The sequence below is a fragment of the Siphateles boraxobius genome, unplaced genomic scaffold (assembly GCF_051911475.1).
Source record: "Siphateles boraxobius isolate OS27281-9 unplaced genomic scaffold, OSU_SipBor_1 135, whole genome shotgun sequence".
NCBI lineage: Eukaryota > Metazoa > Chordata > Actinopteri > Cypriniformes > Leuciscidae > Siphateles > Siphateles boraxobius.
In genome coordinates, this window is record NW_027508739.1 from 138,179 (window position 1) to 162,922 (window position 24,744).

The 24,744-nt window shown below is 35.3% G+C and overlaps 1 protein-coding gene across 2 annotated transcripts in view; it reads left to right on the forward strand.

The window, feature by feature from the left end:
• The window catches only part of clasp1b (cytoplasmic linker associated protein 1b), a 79,390-nt gene extending 55,831 nt beyond the window's left edge, over positions 1-23,559 (forward strand). For both annotated transcript variants that reach the window (XM_077229773.1, XM_077229775.1), the window contains 15 exons: positions 1,776-1,839; positions 3,730-3,893; positions 3,990-4,068; positions 5,071-5,214; positions 5,320-5,415; positions 7,206-7,352; positions 8,727-8,839; positions 12,634-12,781; positions 13,840-14,047; positions 14,128-14,184; positions 15,371-15,561; positions 16,332-16,460; positions 18,779-18,985; positions 19,069-19,185; positions 20,396-23,559. In XM_077229773.1, coding sequence (XP_077085888.1) covers positions 1,776-1,839; positions 3,730-3,893; positions 3,990-4,068; positions 5,071-5,214; positions 5,320-5,415; positions 7,206-7,352; positions 8,727-8,839; positions 12,634-12,781; positions 13,840-14,047; positions 14,128-14,184; positions 15,371-15,561; positions 16,332-16,460; positions 18,779-18,985; positions 19,069-19,185; positions 20,396-20,482 — 1,951 coding nt within the window. In that variant the 3' untranslated portion in view covers positions 20,483-23,559. The remainder of the gene's footprint in view (positions 1-1,775; positions 1,840-3,729; positions 3,894-3,989; positions 4,069-5,070; positions 5,215-5,319; positions 5,416-7,205; positions 7,353-8,726; positions 8,840-12,633; positions 12,782-13,839; positions 14,048-14,127; positions 14,185-15,370; positions 15,562-16,331; positions 16,461-18,778; positions 18,986-19,068; positions 19,186-20,395) is intronic.
• Positions 23,560-24,744: the final 1,185 nt, after the last annotated feature.

The window sequence follows — 24,744 nt, forward strand, 5'->3', positions numbered from 1 at the left end:
ACTACGTTAGTGTAGTGTAGTCACTTGGACTATTTTAACGATGTCTTTAATAACTTTTCTGGGCCGGCAAGTTTCAATCCCTTAGAAGCCTATGGAGGAGTGATCCAGCTCTCAGATTTAATCAAAAATATCTTAATTTGTGTTCTGAAGATGAACGAAGGTCTTACGGGGTTGAACAACATGAGGGAGAGTAATTACTGACAGAGTTTTCATTTTTGGGTGAACTATCCCTTTAAGTCCTGGAAAACCCTTGAAAACAGCCATTTTTATGAAAAGGTACTTGAAAAGTGCTTGAATTATTGAAAGACAATAAATGTGAAAGTAGTGTTTAATTTAATCGATAAAAAATCCTTTCACGCAAAATTAACACTGTGGCCCGTCTGATATAGAGCAATTTCGCATAGCTATGAGCTTGATATTGCTCATATAAATATCCAAAAATATGGTACAGCTTTTATTCTTGGGGTCAATCATATATTAATGGAGGAATATATTAATATAATTATATTAATAGTGTCAATATATTAAAACAGTTTGAAAGAGGAAAGCGATATCTTTGTCATAGTATCCTGGTTAAATGTCATTAATGTTAAGTAATGGTTAAAGTTACCGCTGTCATTGCATCTACTGCACTTTATTTGTACCATTTTCTTTTATTGGTTTATTTTTATTAATCGACTTACCTTTTTTAGAATTTGGAAGATGATAAAGATATTGTTTGATAAGTGAGATCTCTCATTGGTAGTGCTTGAAAAGTCCTTGAAAGTTCTAGAATTTAATTTGACAGTATCTGCACAAACCCTGTAGTTACACTTTATTTTGATGGTCCACTTTAGACATTATAAGTAACTTTCATTAGAGTATTAGTAGACTGTTAGGGTTCAGGTTAGTAGAATAAGTTGACGTGTAGTTGCAGAGTTATAAAGTCTGTTGTGGAGCATCAAAATAAAGAGTTAGCAGATATTAAGCAGACCGTCTACTAATACTCTTATGAGAGTAGGTTGACATGTATTTGCAGAGTTACTTATAGTTAGTTGGATTTCTAAAGTGGAACATCGTAACCAAAAATTAAAAAATAAAATTAGCTGTGCACTTTCTTAATTTACATACATGTATGCATTTAGCAAGTGCTTTTATCCAAAGACAATTTTTATTAGTTTTTCTTTTTTTAAATGTCTTTATAGTTTTTTAAAATAAATTTTTCCATTTCAGTTTTGGTTTTAGTTATTTATCATGTTAAACTAAATGAGAAACAATACCTTTGAAACTAGCTGAGATAAATTATGTTTAGTTTTTTATTTTATTTCAGGTAACATTCATTTTATAAAGTAATGAATTTATTAATTACCAATTTTTTTATAGTCTTGTTTTTAAGTTATTTTGGTATGTGAAAACTAAATGAAAATGAGAAATCTTGCCTTGGCAACTAGCTGAAATAAAGTGTTTAATTTATTATATAACATTTTTGTTTTAAGGCAAAGTTTGTTTTATAAAGTAATGGATTTTATTAAGTATCAAACGTTTTTATGGTTTTATTTTTTGTTACGTAAACCCTGGCTTTTTGTGTTTTGTTAATGGGACTTTTAATTTGCCATTTTTGTAGTCCTTTGTAGTTTTTCTGTTATGCACCGAAAATACCAGGGTAAATGCAAATTAAAAGTCCCATTATCAAAACACAAAGCCAGGGGATACATAACAGTTTTAGTTAACTATCATAACCATTATCATCGATTATGATATGGAACGTGAATTATAAATCTGTCTCTGTGTTTCAGTCGTGTAGAGCTGAAGAGATTGTGTGAGATCTTCACCAGGATGTTTGCCGATCCTCACAGCAAGGTGACATTTCATCTGTCCATATTCATCTATTCACATAACTCAAATAACTTGAGATGTTTATGTTTGTTATGACTCCTAATGCTAATGGATTTTGTTTTTCTTTATGTTCTGCTGGTGGTTTGGGCCGATGCATCAGAGAGTAAGTGTTTAAACCTTAAAATACCGTAAAACAAATACCTTTTAAAAATCTCAGAGCCGTTTTCATTATTTTTTTAATTTTTTTAAATATTAGTACATCAAGTTATATTGAATTGGCAATTATCTGAAATAAATGTTTATTTCGGTCAGTGCTATTTTATATTTCATAACAAAATATGTAATTTTTTTATGTTTTCCGTTTAGTTAACTATAATAACCGTGATTTCAGTTCACTTTTTATTTTATTTCCAGTAGCTAAAATGTTTTTTTTTTTTGTTTTTTAAACTTTAAGACCTTGATATACTCGCAGCGGCGTTTCTTCACTTAACGAACATCTGTCCACGATGCTGAGAGCGACGGTTAGATGAATATGTAAACATGTGCTGCTCTTTGAAACTAGCAATAACAACATAAACCCAACAAAAATGGCAGCGGTGAGAAAACAGCAGTTCAGAAAGCATCTGATCATAGCGATGTGGATGTGTTTGAACCAGCTCTGAGATTCGACACTCCGGTCTATTAAAGTCACGTTACAGAGGATTCTGTTAACAAATCAAACGATGATTTGTCCCAAAAGATGAATTAATTCTCAAATTAGAGTTTGTTGTTGGTATGGTCTGATGTGCGTGAGCGTGGGCTGTTAGGGCTGCACAATTAATCAAATTTCTAATTGCGATTACGATTACGGATGCCACGATTACGTAATCGTTCAAAGCCGCGATTACAAAAGAAAATCCACTCTGCGTGTGTGTGAGTTTAGAGCATAATTATGTTATTATGAGAGGCGAATCATGGCTACTTCAGAAAACCCAGCACAATATGACATACCAGGCAGTGACGTAAGTGTACGCTGAAATAAAGTCTTTCACCTCAGAAAAATGGACTTTACTGTCCTGTCCCGTTATACTGTGCTCGTAGCGCGCACTCTTCAATTGCACGCGCCGGTGCTCGCTGTGTATCGCTTCACTGTATAAAGTGCAAAACAAAGAAACTACGAGCATGCAACGTCGTTACAATGTAAATTAGTAAGTCACGGAATAAAAGTAAAATTCCAATAAATCACGTGTTAGCTGAGAAGGATTTGCATGCAGGTATGATTTTCATTCAGGAGCTGTTTCATTAACAGTTCTTGTTAGTATTGTGTATTTACGGTAACTGTCGTTTCCATAACCCAAAAATGCCACTTTATTTTCACTTTGTGTTATTTTTTATATTTTTAAATGACTGTGGTGGCTCATATCAACATTGTATTAACAAAAGCTAGTTTGGGACTGCTATTTAATTGCTTTACCATAGTCCTAATGTTTTTCTTTACTATGAGTCATTCTTACAATTTATGTGTATGTTAAGTAAAGGGGGACAGTACTTGTGTGTGTGTGTTAACAATCTTTGTGTAAACATGTATTATAATATGCCTATATATATTCAATGTAAATTGTGATAATCGTAATTAATAATCGCAATTACAATTTCAAGGGAATAATCGGCAATTATGATTGGATGATGATCGGTTTCGTGATCATTCTCAAGTTTCGTGTTGCTGTTGTATGAGTCAGTGGTTAGATCAGCGTAGCAGTCAATAATCGGGACACGGGATAAATAAATTAGGCCCAATATTTGGGACGTCCCGGGTAAAACAGGACAGTTGGCAACCCTAATCTGACATGGACCAACAGTTCAGACGGAATTCTGTTTCTATAACATAAAAACCCATTTTATTAATGTGTGTGTGTGTGTGTGTGTGTTTATCAGGTGTTCAGCATGTTCCTGGAGACGTTGGTGGACTTCATCACGTTACACAGAGAGGAGCTTCAGGATTGGCTGTTTATTTTGCTCACGCAGTTGCTGAAGAAAATGGGGGCCGATCTTCTGGGGTCCGTCCAGGCCAAAGTTCAGCGAGCTCTCGACGTCACCAGGTCTGAACCCCTTCACTTCAGCAACACCAGCTCGGCCTCGATATAAATGCTATTTCTAGAGTTTTCTGTTTATTTTCTTGTGTTTGGTTTTCCCAGGGATTCGTTTCCGTACGATCAGCAGTTCAACATCCTGATGCGGTTTATTGTTGATCAGACACAGACACCAAACCTCAAGGTTGGTCTTTATTTTCTCCTTTTCTCCCAGTGTTTTCCTGCTCTGCTTCATTATGGCTGTGTCATGTTGACCAGCTGACCAACGCTTACAAGCGGCGTCCAAAAATAACTTATAATATCCCATCAAACCACCCTGTACATTTGGGATTCAAGTATTTTAATAATAAATTGTGTTTAAATAATGTTTAAAGAAAATTTGAAATAAAATCTACAATTTGTATTTAAATAATGATTAATAATTTATTATAATTAAGCTTTTTTTCATAATATTATTTCATAAAAATATCAAATTTATTGCATATTAACTACAGTATTTATTAATCTAGTTAACGTAGTAAATAAAAAATATTGGTGATTCTCGGTTCATATTAGATCAGGTCCAGTAAATAATATTATCTGATACTTTTGATTTTAATAATGTATTAGTAAATGTTGAAATTAACATTAGCTAAGATTGTTAAATATTTTAGTTGTATTTTTCTTTGTTAGTTGATGTTAACTAATGTAAACAAATGGAACCTTATTGTAAACAATGTTATTTTAGTATCATTTAGGAATTTTTTTTTACTTAATATTTTCAATGTTTTATTTTAATTAAAAATTTTTCATTGTTATTTAAATTAATGTTTTTTTGATTGTTTTGTACTTTTTATTCGTTTTTTAAACTGCCTGTATAGTTTTTATTAATTTTCATTTTAATAATTTTAATTAAAATGAGAAATGATGCCTTTGACAAGTAGCTGAAATAAACATGTGTGTGTGCGTGTGTGTGTGTGTGCGCATGTGCGTCTGTGTGTGTGCGTGTGTGTGTGTGTGTGTGTGTGTGTGTGTGTGTGTGTGTGTGTGTGTGCGCATGGGCGTCTGTGTGCGTGTGCGTCTGTGTGTGTGCGTCTGTGTGTGTGTGTGCGTGTGTGTGTGGGTGTGTGCGTGTGTGTGTGTGTGCGTGTGTGTGTGTGTGCGCTTGTGTGTGCGTGTGTGCTTGTGTGTGTGTGTGTGTGAGCAGGTGAAGGTGGGCATCCTGAAGTACATCGAATCTTTGGCCAGACAAATGGATCCGTCAGACTTCGTGAACTCCAGCGAGACACGATTAGCCGTCTCCCGAATCATCACGTGGACCACAGAACCGAAGAGCTCGGACGTCAGAAAGGTCAGTGTTCTGTTTCTGAAGGATCTCACGGTACGGGTCCGGATGAGACGTTGCTCGAGCTCAAGTTGAAGTTTGGTTGTCAAAGTGAGTTGTGATGTGTCTCAGACGCTTCATAGTTGGGCGATCGAGGAGGCGTCAGGCAGGAGCTCGACTGTGGCGTCCCTGCCGGGGGAAAGTAACCTGGAGGAGAGGTGTAAGCAGGTAGTGACCCCTGACCCTTGACCTTTAACCTCCTGACTGGCTCTCCAGGTCACGCGGGCCGTCTGATTGTGTTCTCTTGGGCTTGTCTAACACTGCTGCTCTCTGCAATGATGTTCAGGATTTCAGCTGATGGTTTTGCTATGATGTTTGGTGATGTTCAGGCATGTCAGCTGATAACCGTCTTTCCTCATTTTCATTTCTGCACCACTAACACGTTTATCTGAATGACCTTTGACCTTAGGCAGTGTATATGCCATGAATGAAAACGAGGCTGTGAGGGAGATTCATACAGTACGTTCAGGGCAGGATTATTACTGCTAACTACAATTAAAACTATCAAAAACATTTGTGATAGTTTGAAGCTTGAACATTGCTAACTGGAAATAAATAGAAATTAACCTAAATATTATTATATAAAAAAAAACTAAAACTAATAAAAATGAAATGAAATTACCAAAAATTAGACTGAAAATAAATAAAAATAAATAAATAAAATAAATTTTTAAAACAATTTCAATGACTTAACACAATGACTAAAAATCAAACTGGAATAAATAAAATTATTTAAACCTAAATAGTATTATTTAAAAAAATTAAACTGGAAATAAATAAATAAAATAAGCCGAAATAGTATTATTTAAAATAAAAACAAAATCAAATAAAAATGACTAAAAAATGTAACCATAAATAAATAAACCAATACAAATAAATTAAACCTAAATAGTATTATTTTTTGAAAACAACTAATAAAGATGAAAAAGTTTCAAAAAAATGGAAATAAATAAAAAATAAAGTAAATCTAAATGATATTATTTAAAAAAAAAATCACATAAGCAAAATTACAAAAAAATTCAACTGGAAATAAATAAAAATAAAGCAAACCTAAATAGCATTTTTTTTTTTTTAACAAAAGCTCATAAAAATGACAAAATTACTAGAAATGTAAAAAAAATATAAAAATAAAAGCTATGGTATATCAATAAAACTAAAATACCACTGATTCATTTAACTTTGATGTTGGTTGTTCAACTGGTGAAACATTGAAAATACTTTTTTCCGGAAGATTTCCAGCAGACAAAACAAAAACAAAAAACTAGAAAAAAAAGTAATGTGATCTATGAGCTTACGATCTGAATTCTATCCCTCACAGCCTTCATGTATTCATTTCAGATTAAAAATGAGGTCAACCCCTCACTAATGTCAATTGGGATGCATATTAAACTCAAATCGTATTGCAAATCTCTGAAATGTTTATATTAGCGCTTCAGATTCTTGTAGAGATGCACCTCACCTGTCATTTTTCGTCCTCGCGTCAAGGCAAAAAATACAGTGTGAAGTGACAAAATCTCATATTATTTGATGTTTAATAAGCAGCTGTGGAAGATATTTGACTGTGGGCGGAGCTGCTCAGTGTAATGCAGCAACAATACAAACTAAATCACAGACAACACTCGCTTTGCACTTCTTTTAAATTGTGCCTGGTTATGTTTAAAGTTTATAAAAACTGAATTTAAAGATATGGGTATTTTTCTGACCCCATCGGCAGATTTTTTTCCATCACTTAATTTTGATATTTCAGAAAACAAAACTTAATATCTCGTCATTTTGCTTCTCAAGTAAATGAAAAAGTTTCTTGATTTTGTACTGGAAAACAAAACAAAAATACTGATGAAAAACATTTAGCAGTGCATAAATTCAGCATCTTATGATTATAATGAAAACGGTTTCAGCTTCTATAATTGCAGCATTATTAAATGTTTGTCTCATGACAGTGCTTGTGTGTTTTTCAGGCCGCTCAGATGGTTTTGATCGCCCTGTTTGAGCTGAACACCCCAGAGTTCACCATGTTGTTAGGCGCTCTGCCCAAAACCTTCCAGGACGGAGCCACTAAACTCCTGCACAGCCATCTGAAGAACAACAGCAACACCACCACAGTGGTACAGACACACTCTCTTATTCTCCATCGCTGTACTGCAGTCTTCAGGACTTAAAGGGATAGTTCACCCAAAAATGAAAACTCTGTCAGTAATTACTCTCCCTCATTTTTTTCAAACCCGTAAGACCTTCGTTCATCTTCAGAACACAAATTAAGATATTTCTGATTAAATCTGAGAGCTGGATCACTCCTCCATAGGCTTCTAAGGGATTGAAACTTGTTTCCCGAAAAGTTATTAAAGACATCGTTAAAATAGTCCAAGTGACTACAGTGGCTCAATCTTAAGTTTATCAAGCGACGAGAATACTTTTTGTGCGCAAAAACAAACAAAAATAACGACTTTATTTCAACTATTCATGTCTTTCTCTGTGGGCCTCGAGTGAGTTCACTAGTGTAACAGCGCAGCGCTTCTGTGTTGTACGTCACACGCATCACACACATGACCAGCGTCGGCCAATAGGAAGCCTACGTGTGACGTACAACACAGAAGCGCTGCGCTGTTACACTAGTGAACTCACTCGAGGCCCACAGAGAAAGACATGAATAGTTGAAATAAAGTCGTTATTTTTGTTTGTTTTTGCGCACAAAAAGTATTCTCGTCGCTTGATAAACTTAAGATTGAGCCACTGTAGTCACTTGGACTATTTTAACGATGTCTTTAATAACTTTTCGGGGAACAAGTGTCAATCCCTCAAGAAGCCTATGGAGGAGTGATCCAGCTCTCAGATTTAATCAGAAATATCTTAATTTGTGTTATGAAGATGAACGAAGGTCTTACGGGGTTGAACAACATGAGGGAGAGTAAATACTGACAGAGTTTAAATTTTTGGGTGAACTATCCCTTTAACGTGATGCTCACTGACATGTCTGTGTTATTTGTCTAGTCAAGACTCCTTCATTTATACAGCGCTTTTAACAATATAGAGTGTTTCAAAGCAGCTTTACAGTGATAATAGGACATTTACAGAGATAGTTTTGGCTTTACAGCAGCTCTAGAATAAAGTTATTATCCAGCTAAAGTTAGTTTTTGATTGATTCACTTCCTTTGCAAAGATCATAAGTTATTATTCACTTGGGGGCCGCTAACACGACAAAACTTTTAATGCATTCTGGCCGTTCATTTGCACGAGATCGCTAACTTTAAAACAGGTTCCAAGATGCATGCTTTAAAAAATTTTGAAAATGTTATCATCTGCGTGTAAACTTGTAAACGCTGACGGCGTGAACATGCATATTACATGTTTATTCTATAGAGATGCTCGTTTGAATATGTATCTGTGCTCGCGCGTAGTCTTTCTTTACGAATCGACATTTCTACTTGTCAAAATGACTTGTCTGGCCTGCATAGTACAGAATTATTATTATTTTTGTGAAGTCTCAGGCATCTCCCAGCAGCCCCGTGACCCGCGCTCCTCCCAGACACCCCGTGACCCGCACCAGCCCGCTCACGTCACCCACCAACTGCTCACACGGAGGACTTTCTCCCAGGTACGTCACCCAAAACACAATAATACACTAAACACATCTGTGTGACATCATCAGGACTACATGAAATCTGAGCCAGAAGAAAAACGCTGCAGAGTTATTGTATTGCAGCCTATTGTATTCTTAATATTACATTTTTATTTTATTTTATACAATTTTATTAAATAAATCACCTTAAATATGTATTTAAATATATATAAACGTTTTAGTTTATTCATTTTAATAACAATTTACCTTAGTAATTTATATATATATATATATATATATATATATATATATTTAATATTAAGAAAATAATAGACAATTAACATAACCGCCCTGCCACTGGGAACATTGGCTCTATTATTGAATTGAATTGAATCAACATTGAACTGAATTTAACTGTATAATGACACTATTGTCTTCTGTAGAACTGCTTTATAGCTAACATTTAATTAGTTTCATTAATTATTAATTTATACAACAGTAACATTGTTATTTTCCTGTTTATTGATGTGAGGTTGCTTTGAAACAATCTGTATTGTATAAAGTGCTACAGAAATAAATGTGACGACTTAATATTCTTAGCTATCTAGAGCTGCAGGATTCTGGATAAATTGAGAATCAAGATTTTATTGTTTAAAAATAGAGATCACGATTCTGCATAGACAACTAAACAAATTACATGTAATTTACTAAAGGTTCAGACTAGTGGTCGACCGATATATCAGCCAATATTTGTTGTTTTTTTTAAATATCGGCATCGGCCGATAAGTTTTTCTGATTGGCCGATGTATTGGAAGCAGGACTTTTATTTTGACGGCGCTGCAGACTTTTATTTTGACGGGCGGCGCTGAGAACACCAGCACCTGAGAAGAGAACGGCAGCGCCTGAACTGATCACACACCGCTCACTCACATTCTCCGTCTCTCTGTCAGTCATATCTAATACTTTGTTAGACAGAACCAGTGGCTACAGAACTGGTAATCAAAGAACGTTACTGGTATGCGAAAAAGTAATGCGTTTGCTTTTATATTATTTGTAACAGAAAAGGCAAACAATCAGGCTAAAATACTTTCTCATTTACCGTCAACATTCAGCAAATGCGCATCTAAGTTACATAATTTAAACAAATCTCTGAATATCTAATAAACATTTAATTTCACAAACCTTGCAGATTTAATCGAATCCAGCTGTGATATCTTGTGAAGTGTGCATTTGTAACTTTAGCCTGCATAAACGTGTTCCTGCGAGTGACGGTCCGTGTGAAGCGAGTAAATGTGAACAGAAGATCAGCTTTACAGGAGACGCGATCGAAAAACTTTAAATCATTCATTTTAAAATATGCTGTGCTATATCCAGTGTCCCACTGTGTCATATTCATGTCGTTTTCACTGTGTGCTGTATGTAAAATTAGCGTTACCTTGTCAAAAGTCAAAGTAAAAAAATATGATTATCAGTGCGCATGAAATTACCAGATTACTGAGGGCCCTGTTACAGTGTTTACTTCCTTTGTATTCACATATTCATATATTTTTAAACAATTACTTTATTTGTGAAAAATACTGTAATAGGATTGCAGATTCAAGAAGTTGCCATCTAAAGTATAGGGCCTACGCATGTTTATTTTAAATAATTTTAAATATTTATTAAATGTATCTAATTTTTTAAATATTGATTTATATAAATATAAAGTGTGTATATATACACACACACACACATATGATATATATGTTTGATATATAAATATAAATATCGGCTTTATATCAGCCATCGGCCACCCTGATCTCTAAGATATCGGCATCGGCCATCAAAAAACCCATATCGGTCGACCACTAGTTCTGACAAAATGTAAATTGCTGCGGTCTATTTAATATACATTTAGTTTAAAATATTAAAAATAAAAATGTAAAATATATTTAGTTCATTAAAAAAATTTTTTTAATCAGTTTGAGTGAATGATTCAATGACTCTTAAAGACTCATTTAAATTTCACTTTTACTGTTGGACTTTCTTCCACGCTTGAATGGTTTAAATTCATATTGAAATACTCACAAAGGAATCGATAAGAGGAATCAAAATTGAAATTTTATAACATGTATCCGATTCCTGACCATAAGTATTCGATTCCCAACCCTAGTCATGTTTGCTCAGAACACGGTAGCGTCTTTCACGCTATCTTTCCTCTTTGTCTCTATCCTCCCTGCTCTCTCTTCATCCTCCTCTTCCTCTCGGCCCAGTCGTTTATGGGGCTGGAGCTCAAAGGCTTCTTCTCCTCTCCCTCCCCCCCACCCCGGCCCCACCACCCCCCCGCTCCGGGCTCATCGGAGGGCGTATTCGCCCAGGTAACACTCCTCGGCCCGGGCGTCAGGACATTGATTCTCATACATACTTGTCCATCTTTTCATTGGATTGGTAGTCTAATAAATCAAACTCAATGCATGACATTTAAAGGATTGTTTCGGGTTTATTTGAACCCAGAACGTTCCTTTAAGGCGAAAAAATATATATATATTTTTTTCATGCACTGGTCAATTTTGAGGTTTTGGTCTATTTTGCTTCCATTCTTCTTTCAGACTAGTGGAAAGAAAACATCAAGTGTAAATGTTTAAGTTTTCATCTGTAGATTTCGATCACAATACATGTCTTTAAAGTCAGAAATCTCCACTTCAGCTTCACTTTACCCTAATAGAAAAAAAAACGATATCAAAATGTATTTAAAATGCATTTATTTCATACCCAGTATACTGCAAATCCATTAACATATTTACTGACTATCGCTTGAGCCTTAGTGATATAAATATTATAATTAAACTTTATTTGGAATTCTTCTTTATTGCACAATGCACATTTCTTAATATTAAGCCTAAAATGAGTTTAATGTCACTATTAGTCTTTAAATACGGGATATTTGAAGAGTATTCTTGCATTAGTTCCACTTTAGCACAATCAAATATACTTCAGTTAATCTTTAGTTAAACCTCAGCACTATTTCTGGATAACTAAAGTACATTAAGTACAAAATTAGTTGTTCCAATTTAGCAGACTTTAAGTATACAAATTTAGTATACTGCAGGGTATTTATATTAAGCACATACATTTGTAAATGTGTTTGTAGTGTACTTGGCATAAAATAAATGTATTTCAAATACATTTTAGTATATTTATTTTTCACTAGGGTACACACACCAAACTTTATAGTTTTATTCCTATCTGTATTCTGATTTATTGAACACTTTATTCCTAAAACATGGTAAAAATGTGTTTTTTCTGTCTGTTAGCAGTATTTTCTGATTTATGGAGTAATAAAAAGAGAAACCTTTCAGTATAAAAACCTTTAATATTTCAACAAAATTAGACTTATATTTTGAGCCTGGATAGTTCAGATTTCTGATTAGATGGTGCCTCATTTGCATATTTAAACAACACTTCAGAAAAGAAAAACAATTGTCTTAATGTACTGTGTCGATTAGTTACATTTTTGACACTATTCACCTGTACTGTCTTGTCTTAAGAGTAAAAATTCTGAAAATTTTAGCGAAGTGAGAATCTGTGTCCTCATTTTCATCACTTTTGTGACGTCTTTCTGTCTCTCATCCACACGATTTGTTTTGTTTCCGCCGCTTTGCTTCATGGGACTCGTGGCGAATGCAGAAGTTTGTCAAGCGTCAGTCTGTCCGTATGAAACATTCAAGATGTGTCACTTTTCCTTTGCAGCTGAGCAGAAAACACATTCATCTCGTCTGTGTGCCGTCCCGTGTGTGTTATATGTTGAAATCAGTGTGTGTATGGAGTCACACCTCACTGTGTGTTTACAGTATGCTGGAGTACGACACCGAGAACATGAACTCTGACGAGATCTTCAGCTCTTTAAGAGGCGTAACCGAAGCCATCCAGAGCTTCAGTTTCCGCAGTCAGGAAGAAATCCTCGAGCCCATCAAACGTGACGGCAAGAGGGAAGATCCGGTGAGTACCACAATCTGTTGATCTAGTTGATCTAGTTCTGCATGAAGTTTGTTTCTGCTGCAAAACTTTTTGTGTTAGCAGCTTGTAGCATGTAACCAGCAATAGTTTCATTGTTTATAGTTATAGTTTCAGCGACTTGTTGACACAAGAACATTTTAGTTAATGATAAAAAATATTTATGTTTATTTTATTTCAGCTAGTTGACAACTTTTCTCATTTTCATTTTCTCATTTAACTAAAATAACTAACTAAATTAAAAAAAACTAAAAGCTAAAATTAATAAATATTATATAGGCATTTTAAAAAATTACTCAAATTTATAACTAACATTAAAATGAAAATATTTAATTTATTCAGAAAATATAAAAATAATCTTAATCCAAATATGCAAAAACTATGATAGTATATCAACGCTACTAAAATAACACCAGCCTTATTTTAAAAAGTGTGATTTTTATATATATTGGTTTATATTAACCATTTATATTAATCATTAATAATGTGACCATTTTGAAAAAGCAACTACATAAAATTTACAGTCCCCCTGTGGTGAAAAATTCTGGTTTTAATGTTGTTTGTATGTCTATGTGGTGTTTTTAATTTGCTTTAAGAAAAACCATGTGTAAAGTCGACAGCATTGCTGAGTATTTTCTCCTTAAAACTGCAGTGAACCAAAGACAGTCTCAAAAACACGCTTTGAAATCGCTGGTGTTTCTGACGTCACAAACTACCTTGTAACCAATCAGATCAAAGTGTGATCGCCAACGAGTGGATCTCTGAGTGAGTGAGTGAGTGAGTGGAGGCGGGGCTCATTTGCATATTCATAGAACCGCACATACTAAATGAGGCAAGAGTGTCGAGTTACATTCAAGATATTTCAAGGCATAATTAATTCCCAAGGAAAAACGTTTAAATATGACGTTTTGGTGATCAAAGATGAGTTTAAAGAGATACAATTGTTGACTACAGGGGGACTTTAACAATAAAAAAAAAGTTTGGATTAATTAGATGTTATAATCACTCAGGTTGAAGTAAAAATAACCATTTTTCTCATTCAGACCGGTGTGGCGTCATCTTGTGTGGATCCTCGTCTGGAGGGAGGCCGGACGGCGCTGGACAACAAGACGTCATTATTAAACACACCATCCCCTCGATCGTTCAGCGGCCCGTGGACACGCGAGTACAACCCCTACAACTACAGCGACATCAGCGCCTACGAGAAGGGAGCGCTCGCCTTGTTCGACGACGGGGAGCAGATCCGAGAGGGTAAACGAACACACATCTACTGGAGAATCTCTTCATGATGTTCACAGAAACAGACCAACGTCTTTGGGTTCTTGTTTCAGGTCGTCAGCAGGACTGTGGAGAAAACAAGATCATGCATCCCAAAGGTTTTTCTGCAGGTATGAGGATGTTTTGAACTGTTTGAAGAGCACAAGTCAGTTTCTGTGAATGAAAATCTCATTTAACATCTCTCTAGAACAGTGGTTCCCAAACTGTGGTCCGCGGACCACTAGTGGTCCGTGAGGGTACTGCAGGTGGTCCGTGGAAAGGCAAAATAAAATACAAAATAATATTTTTTTACCTTCATTTTACCAGGAAATTCCCATTAAAAAAAGTAAAAAGAATATGTAGGCCTATATTGATATAAAATTTAAATTAAATTGTCAAATTATTGTGTGATTACTAAAATAGGCTAGTGGCCTATTTCGGATCGGTGGATAACAACAGGTTCTCTGAAGAAAAAAGAGGCAGAGGCAAATATTTTGCCATTATATTAAATATTTGTCTGATTATAATTTCACCAACAGTAATTCTGGATTGCCTCCACCAAACAAGTAAATAGTAAGATAATTACCATAAGTTTAAATGTTGCGGTTAAAATGACTGCTGGTGGCCGTTCTAGTGTTAAAATTGCATGATAAGCAAACTCAATTTTCTAAATATATGAGAATGATAGTCAAAATACCATAATAGCGCATGATTTTATGTAAATTAATATGAAAAAAGTCTCCGCTGTGTTGGGGGCCCTGTCAAGATTCTTTTCATGGGGCCCAAAAAATGGCACAAGGAAACACACATGAAAAGCCATGTGCTCACACCCAACATGACTAAAACACAAGCACATGGCCACTAAAACAAATCACCATGAGACGTGAAGACATGAACACGCAGCCAATGAAAACACTCATAAGCCACGTGTTCACACAAAACATGACAACATGATAGCACACAGCTAGTAAAAACACAAGCTGTGTGCTACACAACACAAGACAAACATGAGTGTCAGGGCTCTGTCACAAAACCAAGAAATAGACTAGACAGAAGTGACAGAACCCTTACATTTCACACAATTAAACACCAAATTCCTTGTTTTAGTTTAACCTAAATCTCATTTTTTTTTTTCTAGATCGTTTGTTCATTCATTCATACAGTAGGCTAGGCTAGCTAGGCTATAAATAAATGGACAATTTTTATGATGTAGGCCGGAAATGAGCTTCCCAGCAGTCGCCACTGGTATGAACGTAGGCTAAATGTTCAGACTGCCAGGTCAGCGTGTGTTTATTGTCGTGGACTCTCATTGGTCAGGACCCGGGCAGCCCCTGGAGATGGTTGGTGACCTGCTGAAGGAGCTGTCCAATCACAGCGAGCGTGTGGAGGAGAGGCGGGCCGCTCTGCTGGAGCTGCTGAAGGTCACGCGTGACGACAGTCTGGCCTTGTGGGAGGAGCACTTTAAAACCATGCTTCTGCTCCTGCTGGAGACGCTGGGAGATAAAGATGTGAGACACACACACACACATAAAGATGTGAGACACACACACACACACACAGGGGTGCGTTTCCCAAAAGCATCGTTAGCCAAATATGGTCGCAAGTTCTGTCGCTATCAGCCGTTCAACGAGTCGTGTTTCCCGAAACCATCGTTCGGATGAACATTCGCAAACAGCATCGCAAAGTGTGTGTGTTTGACACGACAGATCTCGACCTGCGGTTAGAAGAAGAGTTTCTTGTTTGCATGACATGAGGATTCCTTATAATAAATCCTTATCTTGAGCCAAATAATCAAGCTGACATTCAGCGCAATCTGTATCTTTTATTTAGAATACATACAAATGTCGTTTACGTCTTTTAGTTTGTCGAGATTTAAAGTGTAGTTTTTGTTTTTGAAGAGTGCGCGTGTGTGAACGTGATCTAGTGTAAGAATGAGTCTGTGATCGAATCTGGAAATAAAGCAGAATAACTGAGAAAAATGAAAAATAGTCCTCAGATGCATGTCCGTAATTTATAGCAAAACATCTAGTATTAATTCGATCTCAAACAGATTCATTAAAAGAAGTTATTACTCCAACACATGCGTGACATCATTAACTAACGTGGTTGAACGATCAATTTACGACCGTATGGTTTCGGGAAACAGTCGTGACTAGCTAGTTGATTTCTTCAACGATGCATCGTACTATAATAGTGGAGAAGTGAGTTGCGTCGTTGTACGGGAAACACACTCCAGATAAGCAACAGAACTGACAGATGATGGTGTGTGTGTCCGCAGCACACCATCCGAGCGCTGGCACTGCGAGTCCTGAAGGAGATCATGCGAGGTCAACCAGCGCGCTTCAAGAACTATGCAGAACTCACCATCATGAAAACACTGGAGGCCCATAAAGACTGTCATAAAGAGGTGAGCAAGACACACACAAACACACACACTCTCTCTCACACACTCTCTCTCTCTCTCTCCGTCCACCAGGAGCCTTAAAGAGAACAAAACAAGGATTAATATAAAGTACAAAAAACTAAAAATCACCACCAGGATTCCCATTAGGGCTGAAACGATTCCTCGAGTTACTCGATTACAAAAATTCCTCGAGGCAAAAACTCTGCCTCGAAGCCTTGTTAAATACCTATGTCGCACTATACGCGCGGCGCAGGGATTTGATTGTTTCACACGGACCGTTTATTCACACGGACCTGTTCAGGAAGCATATATTTTGAATTTAGTTGGCGCGATGGCGGAGAATAAATATGTAAATAAACGGCAGAAATTGTCTAAAGTGTGGGATCATTACACACTTAATTCACTTAATACACTTAACTCGCTGAAACAAGGTAACGTATTCTAAGCCTATTGATGTTCGCTGATTTTAATCCCATACTGTATTTGTAGCGATGTCGTCGTGATGCGGTTTGACTAGATATGATTTTTAGCTTTGATGACATTTTTAAGTAGTAAACGTAACTATCACGTTCAATTGCAAGAGAGTATAGGCTAAAAAAAAGAACCCCTTCACACACACACACACACACACACACACACACACACACACACACACACACGCCAGTCAGACCGATTGCAGCAATGCATCACATATGCTTAAACTTTTATGTAGCCACGCAACAATAATTTCAGCATGCATTCACTGCACACACCGGGACGTGATGGAGGAACAAATATTGTATTGCAGTCTTTGCGAGACCTTGTTTGTATTTCACGTCTGCCAAATACAGACAACAACAAAAAATTAAAGTCCCCAGCCTGTTGGTTTTTAATAAAGATTCGGAGTACTCATTTTTCAGTTAAAACGCACGGAAGAAAAAGTGCGTCAGCTTTTACTGCGTGTTCAACAACAAGTCACGTTACAGCTCTTCTTCAGCGTTAAACTACCAGAATACACAAATATGCTTAGAGTGGTTATATTATAACATCTTAAAGGAAAATTCACATATGAGATAGCTTTAACTTGCATACTATATAACTTATAGTATATAACGTATAACAGCTTTAACTGAAATAGACACAAGTTTAATATAACTATTCTGTTAATAAAACACACACACAAAATATCCGATTACTCGATTAATCGATCGATTAAGTGCTAGATTAATCGATTACAAAAAGAATCGATAGCTACAGCCCTAATTCCCATATATGATATATGAGGAAGGCTATTTATTATTTATTTGTATCATCAACTAAAACCGTGAAAAAAAATTATTGCTTGTGATAAAATAAATATTACCTGAAATAAAATGAAATATAAAATAATTTATTTTAGCTAGTTGCCAAGGAAACTTTTCTCATTTTTATTTAGTTTAAGTAAAATAACTAAAATAACAAACTAAAATTAAATAAAAAGTATATAGGCATATAAAAAAGGTGACAATTTTAACTAAAATAAAAATATAAAATATAAAAATAATCTCAATCCAAATATTAACAAAACAGTAAAAATAATAGTATATCAATGATAGTTAAACAACACTGGCCTCATTTTAAAAAGTGTGATTTATATATATCATATCTTTAAAGTCCATGGGCATTTCTATTAAGAATATATTTTTGTAGTTATGCTAAAATATTCTATTAGGTAAAATTTGAGTAAGAAATAAAGAGTGTAGGAACTCTTGAGGAGCTCTTCAAACTTCTGAAATTTCATTTGTTTTAATTATAATTATTTTAGTTACTATATGGTTTAATATATGAATCATACTTATTTTAGTATCATTGAGATAATATTATAGTTTTTATTCATATTTTTAATTCGTTTTTTTTTTTTGTTGGTTCTATTTTGGATTTTTTTGGTCATTTTGTTATGATTTTTTGAAAAACTTTTATTATTATTATTTTTTTTTCTATATATGTCTGTATAGTTTAAAAAAATCAGTCTAAGTATATAAAGTTAAACGGAATGCAAATGAGAAATGGTGGCAAATTTCAGTTAACATTTATTTTATAAGTAAGGCGAAAAAATGTCTTTATGGTCTTATGTAACTATATTAATCCTGATATGTAGTTAATTATCAAAACTTTGATAACAAAAAGGTGTCATTACAGCAGATGTACCAGGGGAAACATCTTAGCCTACATGAACTTGATATATTGTTGTGGACAGTGAGAGGCCTTGAGGTCAGAATGGTTAAAATCAGGCCTTTGCCTCTGACATCATCAGATGAGGTCGTCTGAAGGTCGTGTTGTTAATGTTTTAATGCGCTCCACAGGTCGTTCGGGCCGCAGAAGAAACGGCCTCCACGCTGGCCGGATCGATCCACCCCGAGCAGTGCATCAAAGTTCTGTGTCCCATCATCCAGACAGCCGACTATCCCATCAACCTCGCCGCCATTAAGATGCAGACCAAAGTAATCGAGCGGATTCCCCAGGATTCCCTGGTGCAGCTTCTGTCTGACATCATCCCAGGACTGTTACAGGTATAAACACACACACACACACACTGATGCAGAGACAGACAGCAAGATGAAAATGTGTGTGTGTGTGTGTGTGTATGTTTCAGGGTTATGATAACACCGAGAGCAGTGTACGTAAGGCCAGTGTTTTTTGTTTGGTGGCCATTTATTCAATCATCGGTGAAGATCTGAAGCCTCATCTACAGCAGCTGACCGGCAGCAAGGTCAGATCTCATCAATATATTCATACACAAGCTTTTATGATAGAAACCTAACAAGAACACATATATAGGTCTAGGTTTAAATATTTTTGTTATTTTTTTATTATCAACATTTTCTACCATCTTGAGTGGATTTTGGGTGGCTGTACCGTTCAAAAGGCTTTTTAATATATTTGAAATAAGTCTCTTCTGCTCATAAAGGCTGCATTTATTTGATCAAAAATACAGTAAAAAAATCTGAAATATTATTACAGTTTAAAATAACTGTTTTCTATGTGAATATATAGTAAAGTGTAATTTATTCCTGTGATCAAAGCTGAATTTTCAGCATCATTACTCCAGTCTTCAGTGTCACATGATCCTTCAGAAATCACTATAATATGATGATTTGCTGTTCAAGAAACATTTATGATTATTATCAATGTTGAAAAAGCTTTTTGCTGCTTCATATTTTTGTAGACTGATAAAAGAAAATTAAGATCAGGATTTATTTGATATAGACGTTTTATTTTTTGTAACATTATGCATTTCTTTACAGTCGGTCACTTTTGATCAATTTAATGCATCCTTGTTGAATAAAAGTATGAATATATTTCAAAAAATTAAAACAATTTTGCTGACCCAAAACTTGAACAGTACTGTATGATGTTGTTTTTTTGCTGTCTATATAGTTTTTAGTATTATTTTAGTAATTCATCTTCAACTTAATCTAAACAAAAATTTGAAATGTTGCTTTAGTAATGACATTTTTTTATGGTTTCAGTTTTAGTTAAAGGTGCATTGTGTAATATTTCTGAGGATCTATTGACAGAAATGCAATATAAGATTCATAACTATGTTTTCAGTGGTGTATAAAGACCTTGCATAATGAACCGTCATGTTTTTATTACCTTAGAATGAGCAGTTTTACTGAATAATTAAGTAAACATAATTTCTTAATTTATCCTTGTAAAGAAACCTCATTGCTGAACAGGCAACTCTGCTGTCTCAGACGATGACATCACTTCCTGTCGGCCACCATAACTTTTGTTGGTTGCAATTCGTAACCTCACCACTAGATGCCGCTAACAATCACACACTGCACCTTTGACGATAATAACCCTCTAATGATCCTGCGTTTGAACAGTTTCCACCACCTGTGATCCCTTATAAGACTGTCTAGATAGGAAGCACACTGGGTTCATGTGTGTGAAGTCTTGTTTTGTCTCTACAGATGAAGTTACTGAATCTGTACATCAAACGAGCTCAAACCACCACCAGCAACAGCAGCAGTTCTTCAGACGTCTCGTCTCACAGCTGAACACTCAATTCCCAGCTTTCTTACAGGCCCGTCCTTAAACTCTCTCAAAGACTTGGCACATTCGGCCCATCGTGCGAGTAGATCTTGTTTAGGTGCACATTTGCTTTAATAAAGGGCACATGATTCATTTAACAGGTGCAACCGCTTACACGACTTTAACCGCAGCCTGTTGGGGTTTGTGATTGGTTGCGTATGTGCTTGAATGAACATCTGCTACCAACATAGTGAGTGTGTGTGTGTGTGTGTGTGTGTGTGTGTGTGTGTGTGCGAGCGAGTGTGCGCGCAGCAGTTGAGCCTTTGTGTGTGTGTGAGAGAACTGTTGCGAGGGCTTTTATTCTCTAATGCTTTATTACTTTTTACCGTTACATTTTTGCAGTGGCGTCTAACTTCCTCATATTCAAAGCACACGAAAAGTTCTCTCTAATCGGCCAATCAGAAGTCCTGTTTCAAACCTCCAGCGTCAGCACTCGTTAGTGAGGGCGTCCGTCGTAGTTTCTCGTCTTTAACTCGGCTGCTGCCTCCAGTTCCCTAGAACGCTTGTTTAGTGGTGAGTGTCTTTTTTTTGGGGGGCATCTGAAAATATGCAAGAACTGAGATTGTATTTGTACAGTATTTGTTTCATGTCTGGCCAACAGGTGAAGAGGTTTTGCTCAAAGTCTGATTGTAAAAGAGCAAATTTACCTTGAAATCTCTCATTCCAGCGTTGCACATCCCAGTGATAAACACAAATAACTGTTAGCATTAAGATATTTTAGGAGGACCATGATTATTTTAACACTAAAAGGGAGTTCTCCTTTAACTAAAGTTCTCCTTTTGTGATTTAAGGACCACACTCTGATATATATTTTTTTTTTAACAAAACCTACAATTATGATCTAAAACCAAACTGGATCAGATTTAGCTGCATTTGGTCTTTTAAAACGAAAGCTTTCACTTACAAACACTAAATTAGTTGCTGGATTATTGACATGCTGTGCTATCAAACAATGTATAAGCGTATCTGAAGTTTTAGAGCAATAATTTTAACTAAAAAATGATCCAAATTGGATTTTTACTAGTAGTCAATTTGCAGTTTTCTGGTTTAGGACGGTTTGTGCCTGTTCGGTTGTTTAAAGTGCTCTGCTAGTCTTTTTGTAAACCGTTTTAAATTTTGGTGCTTAAATGAATCACTCTGTGCTTTTGCTGAACGTTAAACTTTAGATTTCATTAGTTTTCCTTTCTTTTTTAGGTTTGAATTTAAGCGCCTTACCATGAAAAGAAAGTCACATAATATTATCCGCTCTTGTTAGAAATCCCAAAGAACATTCCACACAAAAAACTGGTGATTTTGTGGAGTGAATCATCTATAATCCTTCTAGTATTTGTTACAATTTATTAATTTAGTATAAAACCATAGACAATGAAGATGATATAATTTAGGGTACGTTTACACAACAATGATGTACTAAAAACGGAAAAGACTTTCCTTTTACCTGTTGGATTTACATGGATCCACGAAAATGAATAAAATGGCTGTATTCTGCTGTTTGGCCAGTTGATGGCGATGTCACTTTTTTAAAGAAACTGCACCCCTATAGACTCAACACGTAATATGCAGATACAGACTATATTGGTATCGTTTCCAAAACCTTGCACTTTTTTGTTTTTTCATATTTTATTGGATGCAGCGATCAAATGATATTTGCAACATAATACAATACAAGTCTCTATTTTGTGTTTTCAGGATGAACAATTCTTCAAAACAAATGTCCTTTTGTGGTTTTTTCCCATATCCCCCCTCCAACCAAGATATAAAGTCAGAATTGCGTGTTGTAAAGTCAGACTTATGAGATATAAACTCGCAATTGTGAGAAATAAACTTGAAATTCTGAACTTTTCTCTCATAATTGCACGTTTATATCTCGCAATTATGACTTTATAATACGCAATTGAATGTTATAAAGTCAGAATTGCGCGATATAAAGTCGCAATTGCGTGTTATAAAGTCAGAATTGTGAGATATAAACTATTATGAGGGAAAAAAGTCAGAATTGTTGTTTTTTCTCTCCCAATTCTGACTTTATAACACAATTGCGACTTTATTTCACGCAACTCTGACTTAATATCTCGCAATTCTGACTTAATATCTCACAATTCTGACTTTATATCTCACAATTGCAACTTTTTTTTCTCACAATTCTGACTTTATATCTCACAATTGCAATTGTTTTCTCACAATTCTGACTTTTTATCTCGCAATTTCAAGTTTACATCTCGCAATTCTGACTTTTTTCTCACAATTGCGAGATATGAAGTCAAAATTGTGAGATAAAAAGTCGCAATTATTATTTATTTAAACAAGCTTCCATATTTACACGCAACAGTTTTCAACTAAAAACGTTAAAAAAAAACGTTGCATTTTAGCCGTTCATTTACACGATTTACGCGTTCAGTTTGCATGTTGGAGGCCTGAATATGCAAACTTTTGAAAACAGGTTTCAAAGTGCAAGTTTTTTAAAAACGATAGCATTAGGAAAAACATTTCCATTTTTAGTAGCTACATCGTTGTCGTGTAAACGTACCCTGAGTTAGAAGATCTCTGGACTCTGGCAATCAATACACACTTGAACTGATTCCTTCACTACAAAGACGTCACTTCCGTACACTTCATTAATGCTGGTAAAAGAATCAAATGTTCAGATTGTAAATACTTTATAGTGAACTACATACGGACCACTACATACATCAGCTAGAATCTTTAATTCAGTATGATAAGCAACTCAGTGTTGTATAGATCTTACCGAGTAAATCACCAACTCTGATGTTCCTGCTTTACTAGTGAGCTGTTGATAAAGCTCATTCACTGAAGGGATTTTTGCGCAAACGCTTTGCTAATGCAAGTAGATTCAGACATAGAGCTACACATGCTGCGCATGCCTTCAGTTTAGATGCTCATGTTTAAAATCATGTCTGTATTTATTTCACACGTTGTGCTTTATGGCAGCTGTATATATGAACTGTTTTTGTTAACTTTCACCTGTGTAGGATTCGCTATCTGTAAACTATTTGCTCTAGATAAACGAAACCTGAGTTTTCCACTGGTGTGTCTGAGTGAGTTTTATTTCAGTCGCCTGAAATCACGTGGGATTATTGTGACATTAATACTTGCTGATTATGATCTTTAAATATTTATCCAGGTGTTGATATTTAGGTTATTAATCGTGATTTTCAGATCAATCACTGCAGGTTTAATGCTGACGCGTGTGTTTTCTCGTTTAATCACGTCAGTCAGAGATTAAGCAGTGTTTTTGATTGCAGGATGTTTCGTCAGATTCATTCACGACAGAACAGCTCGAGTTTACTTCATTTATGACTGAGTTTTACTATTACTTTTTGTAAGGATTTAAGTAATTATGTAATTTATTTCAAATTGATTAAAAGATGACTTCCAAATCATAATTTACCACAAAAGCAAAAATAAATATTTTGAAAACATAAAAGCCTGTTTTAGACCATTAATGTTTTCTAAAGTCATCATTACAAATATATTAACATTTTAAATTATTAGTATCTTTTGCATTTTGCAAATTTGAACGCAATGAATTTGAATATTTGATCTGAAATGTGATAAATTATTAATATCCTGGATTGTTTGGCGAAAAAAATTGATCTTAAATATGATTTTATAGTCGTGAAAATAATGAACTAATTTCTTTAAGCTGAATTAAATGTTGATTTTGTGCTGGAATATGACCTGAGCATGTTCTTGAAAGGCTTGAGACTCAACACCTAACTTTTATAATTTAAATTAAATCGCGAAACTTGTCCTTCCTACAGTGAAACACGATGCAAGAAATTCCCGAACCGCTCCGAATGTCTTTCTCTCTGATTCTCTGATTCTCTGTCTGTCCGGCTGAAGGTCACGAGTGTCAGGAATGAGATGCTCTTTCATCTTTCATCTGATGTCTGAAGACTCGCTGGACTTTCACTCCAGACCTTCACAAGTTTCAGTCTTTGTAGTCGTTACCTGTCCTTTGGTTATCCTGCTGCTTTTTTCCTATCTTGCCATGTACTTTAAATTGAGTTCCTGTTCTATAAGAGGGGATATGAAATCAATAATTGGCTTTTAGTACAAATTATGACTGGAGAATGAATCCTTCTGGAGGTAATCCCGTTTCTGTATCCCACCAGCAGGAGGCGTTAAAACAAAGCTGAAGCTCTTGAGGAATCCGATTCTGGAATGAAAGACTAGCATACTGCAGTACATACTAAAGGTTCATGGC